This window comes from Calonectris borealis, chromosome 22 (assembly GCF_964195595.1).
Source record: "Calonectris borealis chromosome 22, bCalBor7.hap1.2, whole genome shotgun sequence".
NCBI lineage: Eukaryota > Metazoa > Chordata > Aves > Procellariiformes > Procellariidae > Calonectris > Calonectris borealis.
In genome coordinates, this window is record NC_134333.1 from 9687629 (window position 1) to 9694657 (window position 7029).

The 7029-nt window shown below is 74.0% G+C and overlaps 1 protein-coding gene across 1 annotated transcript; it reads left to right on the top strand.

The window, feature by feature from the left end:
- Positions 1-339: 339 nt before the first annotated feature.
- On the top strand, positions 340-4372 carry CDC6 (cell division cycle 6). The gene is made up of 12 exons (XM_075171613.1): positions 340-441; positions 700-948; positions 1249-1467; positions 1545-1744; positions 1891-2054; positions 2219-2325; positions 2484-2623; positions 2716-2816; positions 2966-3030; positions 3207-3406; positions 3507-3647; positions 3734-4372. Exons 2-12 carry the CDS (start codon positions 711-713, stop codon positions 3821-3823), a joined length of 1665 nt encoding a protein of 554 aa, XP_075027714.1. The 5' UTR covers positions 340-441; positions 700-710; the 3' UTR covers positions 3824-4372.
- Positions 4373-7029: the final 2657 nt, after the last annotated feature.

The window sequence follows — 7029 nt, forward strand, 5'->3', positions numbered from 1 at the left end:
AGGCCCTTCCCATCTGCCTGCAGCGAGGCCAGTACTGGGAGCACTGGGGGGCACTAAGAAGGCAGGATTGGGAGTGCTGGAGCACTGGGAAGGCGGGACTGGGGGGATGGGGGCACTGGGAGCACCGGGGAGGCGGGATTGGGGGTACTGGGAGCACTGGGGAGGCGGGATTGGGGTTACTGGGAGCACAGCGAGGGCTCATCCACTCCTCGGCAGACTACAACTCCCAGCATGCCCCGCGCGCTGCACCTCCCGGCAGGCCTCGAGCGCCGGCGCCTATTGGCCGCTCGGCGGCGGCCCCCGCCTCCGGCCAGGGCGCTTGGCGCGGGACCTTGCGATTGGCGGCGGAGACGGGCGGCGCAGCCAATGGGACGGAGGGGGCGGGGCCGGCTCGGTCTAGTGGCGGGAAGTGCGGAGCTGGGGCTGAGTTGGCGGGAGAAGGTCGGTAGCGGCGGGGGGGGCCCGGGGCGGGAGGAGGGCACGGAGGGCTGGGATGGGGGGACGTGGGGGGGGCAGGGGGCTCGGGGGGGCAGGGCTGTACCGGTGGGGGAGCACCGGGAGCGGAGAGGTGGGACAGGGCGGGGGGGCAGAGATGTGGGCTGGGGGGGGCAAAGCAGGGGCGAGATGGGGGGGGCGGCCGGGAACCGCGGGCCTGAGGGTCTCCCCGCCTGACCGGTGTCCCCCCCCCTCCATCCGCAGACCCCCCCGCCATGGCCAGCAGCAGCCCGCAGCGCCAGCCCACCATCGGCTTCCCCCGCAGGAGGAGCGCCCGTCACCTCGCCGCCCCCCCGGCCAAGAGCGGCCCCGACCCCGCCGGCCCCGACCCCGCCACTCTGCGGCTCTCGCCCCGCCCCAGGGCCTCGGGCCCCGCGGAGCCCGGCCGGGCGGCCCCGGGCACACGCTCAGCCCGGACCAAAGCGCTGCCCTTGAGCCCCCGCAAGCGCCTGGGTGAGCCCCCCCGGGAAAGGTGGGGGGTCATCCCTTTCCCAAAAGCTACTGTGGGGCTGGGGCAGGTGGACGGACCCAGCTCCCTCCCATCCTTCGCACGGCCGCGTTTGTGGCTTTCCCCCGGTTTCGGGAGGAAAAGCTGCTCTGGTGGGGCCGGGCGGGGGCCGACGCACGAAGCCTCCCCCCAGTGAGAGCGACGCCGTGTTACGAACGGCCTCTTGCTCGCGCACGAGCGCACGGCGAGAGCGCCAGGGTCGGGCCCGCGCGCTCGGCCGCTCCGCTGACCCGTCTGCTCCCCAGGTGACGACAACCTCTGCAACGTCCCCCGCACCCTGCCCTGCTCCCCGGCCAAGCGCAGCAAGGAGAACCAGGGGCGCCGCTTGCTCTTCGGAGACCCCCCGGCCTCCCCTGAGAAGCCCAGCAGCCCGGGGCTGTCCCCGCGGCGCAGGGGGCAGGAGACCCCCCGGAGCTCGGGGCTCGGCGGGCAGCCTGCCCGCACCCGGCTCTTCAGGCAGGAAGGTGAGCGCGGTCGGGGAGGGGGACGGGGCCCTGTTGGCGCTGCGGCCCCCCCTGAGCCCTCTCCCTCCCCGGCGCAGGCACCTGCTACCAGCAGGCGAAGCGGGTGCTGCACGCGGCCGTGCCCGACCGCCTCCACGCCAGGGAGAGGGAGACGGGCGTCATCCGGCAGTTCCTGCGGGAGCACGTCTGCGGGCGCCGGCCCGGCAGCCTCTACGTCTCCGGACCCCCCGGGACGGGGAAAACGGCCTGTCTGAGCCGCGTCCTTCTCGACTGCAAGGTGTGCCACGGCCGGGGGGGCCTGTTTTGGGGGTGCTGGCGGAGCAGATTGGCAGGGAAACGGGGGGGAGCACAGCCCCACTGCACCGCCGGCTCAGGGGAGGGCGCAGCAGGTTGCGGGCGGTGTAACGCTCCCGTCCCTGGCAGGACGAGCTCGCCGGGAGCAAAACCGTCGTCCTGAACTGCATGTCGCTGAGCAGCCCGCAGGGCGTCTTCCCCGCCGTGGCGCAGCAGCTGGGCCTCCCCGCGGCTGCCGGCCGGGAGGGCATGCGGAGGCTGGAGAAGCAGCTGACGGCCCAGGGGCCCATGGTGTGAGTTCCCCGCCCGGGGGGTGGCGTGGGGTCCCCCCTCGACACCCCGTGTGGCCAGCCCGGAGAGGCGGCCCTGCCGGCGGCTCTCCCTGCCCGGGGTGCTGTGAAGGGGCCGCGGGGGCGGTGGGCAGCGCTGGGGCTGACCCGGGCTCCTCCCCCCGCAGCCTGCTGGTGCTGGACGAGCTGGACCAGCTGGAGAGCAAGGAGCAGGACGTGCTCTACACCCTCTTCGAGTGGCCCCAGCTGCCCGGCTCCAGGCTCGTCCTCGTGGGTGAGTGTGCGGCAGCGTGGCACTGCCCACCCTGGGGACCCTCCCTGTGCTGGGGGGCTGATGGGGGTTTGCCTGTGCACCCCGCTCCTGCCCACCCGCTCCCTCCTCGGGGCACAGCCCTCACCCCCCCTCCCCTCCTCACCCCGCTGTGCCCGCAGGGTTGGCCAACGCGCTGGACCTGACGGACCGCGGCCTGGCCAGGCTGGGTGCCCGGCCGGCCGGCGGCCCCCGGCTGCTGCACTTCCCGCCCTACAGCAGGGAGCAGCTCGCCGCCATCCTGCAGGAGCGGCTGGGGCAGGTGGGATGCGAGGGGACGCGCCAGGGGGGACACACGGAGGGGCTCTCTGCCCACGCAGGCAGCAGCACTGATGGCGCACGGTGCCTCGGCAGGTGGCTGGTGACCCCGTCCTGGACGCTGCCGCGCTCCAGTTCTGCGCCCGCAAGGTCTCCGCGGTCTCCGGTGATGCTCGCAAGGCCTTGGATGTCTGCAGGTCAGCGCCTGCCCCAAAAACCAGCGGTGCCAGGGCCAGCGTGGCCCCTGCGAGCCCCACGCGGCTCCCCTGCACCAGGGGTGCCCGTGCCGGGGGTGCCCGTGCCGGGGGCGCCGCTCTGCCCGGCGCTCAGGGCCGTGTCTCCCCAGGCGTGCCGTGGAGGTGGTGGAGCTGGAGGTGCGGAGCCAGAGCCTGCTCAAGCCGCTGCCCGGCGGTGAGTAGCTGCTGCCAGCCGCCGCGCCGGAGCCAAAGCCCTGCGGGGGGCACCTCCTGGCTGGCCTCAATGTGGGGGGTCCAGGGTCCCTTTCTGGGGCACCTGCTCTGCGCTGCCACCCCCCCCACCCATTTCTCATCCCCCTGAGGTCCCCTACAGCCCTGTCTGTCCCACAGGCGACTCCCTGGCGTCCCCCGTCCCCAAGCGCGTGGGGCTCCTGCACGTCTCCCGCGTGATCTCGGAGGTGTTTGGGGAGCGGCTGGCGGCGGGCGGCCGGGGGGCCCGGGACACCTTCCCGCTGCAGCAGAAGTTGCTGCTCTGCTCCCTGCTGCTGCTCGCCCAGCGCCTGCGCGCCCGGGAGGTGACGCTGGGGAAGGTGAGTGGCAGTGGGACCCTCTCAGGGCTGGGTTTGGGGAGTGGGCAGGGTCTCCCTTGGGTGCGGTGCCGCGGCGTAACACCCGCCCTGCCTTCCCCAGCTGCACGACGCCTACAGCCAGGTCTGCCGGCGGCAGCAGCTCCCTGCCGTCAGCCAGGCCGAGTGTCTGTCCCTCGTCACCCTCCTGGAATCCCACGGCATCCTCGAGCTGAAGAGGGCCAAGGAGGCCCGGCTGGCCAAGGTACCGCGGGGGGCGGCGGGGCAGGGGTCCGGTGGCGGGGCAGGGTCCGGCAGCGCGGTGCTGAGCGGCTCTCGTCTCTCCCCCAGGTCTCCCTGAAGATGGAGGCGGCAGCGGTGGAGCACGCGCTGCAGGACGCGGCGCTGGTGGGCAGCATCCTGGCCCAGGGCCTGCGCTAGCCCCCCCGGCAGCCCCCTCCCCGTGGCGCCTCGGCGCGGGCTGGGCGGGCGCTGCCCCGGGTGGGATTTTGGTGCGTGCAGGGTTTGGCCGGGCCGTGGCGAGAGCTGGGAAACGGCTCCCGGAGGCCTCAGCCGTTGTTTGTTGAGTCCTGCCCTGGGGCCCTCGGGCTGGGGCGGTTTTATTAATATTATTAATATTATTATTATTATTTTTGTGTGGCTGGAGCTGAGGCGAGAGGCTGGCACCCGCCCCAGCCCCTTTGCAGCCGTGGCCGTGGTGCTCCTGGTCCCGCTCCCACGCCAGCACGTGCGATCCCGGGGCCCGGCGCTGCTCCCTGCCATGAGCCACGGACGCGTTTGCTCCCGGCTCGGTCGGAGCCGTCGGGGCCCCCCAAGGCCCCGGCTGCAGAACGGACGGTCCCGGGGCCAGCCCTGCTCTGGGTCCCGGCGCTGGCAGCGGCAGGGGGGGTGCAGGGCGTGCTCGGCTCCAGGCTGTGCCCGGCCGGAGGCGGGGGGAGAGCGGGGTCCCTCTATCTCCTGGTATTAATAAAGTCGTTCTGGTTCAGCGCTGGCTCCTGCCTCTGCCCCCCCGTTCCCTCCCTGCCCCAGGGCTGTGGGGGCCTGGCCCTGGCCCCCCGCAGCCCTTCTCCTCCCGGCTGCAGCCCCCCCAGCTCCCGGCCCCGGCTCCTCCACTCGTGTTAAATAACAGACGCTTTGACCTAATTTTGCAGCTTCCCCAGCTGGGGGTGGGGGGGCCCCGGGCAAGCGAGGGAGGAGCTGGGGCTCTATCGGTGCCCTGCGTCTGGCCGTGGCACCCTGTGTCCGGCCATCCCACCCCGTCCCCCAGGATCCCCAGCTGCCCCCGCGGCAGCTCCTGGCCAAGGATGGGGTGCTGGGCGTGGGGACAGGGTGGGGTGCCTGGCGAGCCTCAGTTTCCCTTGGCCCTATGGTGTGGCCCTAGTGTGTGCCAGCCCTGGCCTGGCCTGGCCCCCTGGGCCCCTGGCTCGTGGGGTCCCCACGGGGCGCAGGATGTGGGGACATGGGCTGTGTCCTTGCCCTGGGCACCCAGTGCCGAAGTGGAGCCTGGCGAGGCTGCTGGATGCCACCGTTGAACTGGGCGTCCTGGTGCAGCCTCCCCTTCCCACCCCCCATTTTGGCACGCTGTGGCACTGCCCGTCCCTGCTGTGCCAGGGGACACCTTGGGGACAGGGCAGGCCCCGGCGGCCGGGTCCTTTCCCAGCCGCCATTCACCATGGGGAGCGGTGGGGAAACTGAGGCAGGGGCAGCGCGGCAGGGCCGGGGCAGGCCCAGGGCTGCAGGCGGCCGGTGGCCCCAGCCGGGCCCCGAGCGCGGCTCAGCCGATCGCCGCCGCGGGGCTATTTATAGCCGGAGCTGCCGTGTGTCGGACGTGTGCGGCGGCACAGGGCGGGGGGGCGGCGGGTTCAGGCCAGGCTGCGCCCGCTCCGCTCCACGTCCCTGCCACCTCGCCGTGCCGGGGGGCTGCGGGGGGCCTGAGCGGGGCCCTGAGCGGGGACCGTGGCCCTGCCACCCGTCACCAGGCTGTGCGGCTGGGCGGGCACCGGCACCCTGACCCCCTGTGCCGTAGGCAGAGCTGGGGTGGACTTGGGCTGCCCGGGGCCCCCCCGCTGCCCCTGTCCCACGGGCCACAGCGGCCACATCCTGCCCTGTGCCAGCCCCGTGGCCGTGACGCAGCCCCATGGCACAGCACACGGTGACGGTGGCTGGAAGGAAGCGGCTGGCAGCAGCTGGCAGCGTGTGTGACCGCAGTGACGCGGCGGTGACGCGGGTGGGCACCACGGTGCCCCTGTGCTCCCCACGTCCCCCCAGCTGCTCCAGCCCCGGCCCCCCCCGGGCCTGCCGTGGTGCTGGGTGAGGTGGCGGCTGCACAGGCAGCACGGGGGGCACCCCCACGCCTGGGCCGGACCGGCCGTGCTGGGCATCCCATGGCGAGGCTGGAGGGTCCCCGGTCCCGGCACTGTCCCCAGGGTGGCCCGGCTATGCGGGTGGGGACAGGGACAGCGGGGCGGCGTGGGGGACATGGCCCCGCGGTGTGGGAACGCTCTGCCCTGGCCGTGCCAGCCCGCTGGGGTGCCCGCGCCGGCCCTGGCTCCGCGCTCTGCCGCAGTGGATGAAAAATCGATAGCGCAGACGGATTCAGCCGCGCGGGTGTCGGAGCTCCCGCCGGAGCCGTTCATCACCACGCGGTGAGGGGCCGGCAGCGCCGCGGCAGGAGCACCGTGGCTTGGGGACATCTCCTCTGGCCCTGGGACACCCCGGGACACCCAGGCCCTGTGCCGTGGCCAGCAGCAGGGGCAGCAGCAGCACAGGGAGGCCGAGGGGCCAGGGGGGCCTCGGCCCCCCACTCCGGCACACGTGTGCCCATGTCCCCTTGCTCCCGCACACACGTGCTGTGCCCACGGGGCTGGGCAGTGCCCGGCTGTGCCTCGGGCAGACCCCAGCGTGCGTGTCCGGCTGCGCGCCTGCCCGCATGTGCGTGGCGGGGGCCCGGTGTCCCCTCGGTGGTGTCCCCGGTGCCCCGGCCGCCTCCCTGTCCTCCCCTGCACTCTCCTTACATAAGCGGCCACGTGGCGGGCACGGCCCCCTCCCGCCGCGCTGTCACCGCCGGCACCCAGATTCCATCTGACAGCCCCTTTCCGCTCGGCTGCGCTCCTGCCGGGCACCGGGGCCGGGGTGCGGGGCAGGACCCCACACGACCCCATTGCACCAGCACTGGGCCCCACGCGGGGTGAGGGCTGTGGGGCCTCGGCGGGATGGGGATGCTGGGGACACAGCCCTGCCCTGCCTGCAGCTCCCGTCTGTGCCCCGGCACCCCGCTGTCCTGCCCGCTCCGCTGCCCGTGTCCTGCCAGACCTCGGCACCGCGACGCAGCGGGACAGGCTGGGCCCTGCAGCTGGGCGGGATCCGGCCAGCAGCGGGTTTGGCCCCACGGGCAGCCCCACGGCAGGGCAGTGCGGGGTCTCCGGTGCCCGGCGGCCACCCCGGTGGGCGGCGGAGGGGGCGGTGGGCTGGCCGCCGCACACATCTGGGAGTGATTTGGCACATTCCTCTGGGCTGAGCACATGCCGGCGGCTGGGCCTCGCCGCGGCCGGCAGCCCCGGCGTGCTGGGGAGGGGGCTGGTGGCCGCGCCAGGCCGTGGGTGCCCAGGCCTCGCTGCCTGCGCCTG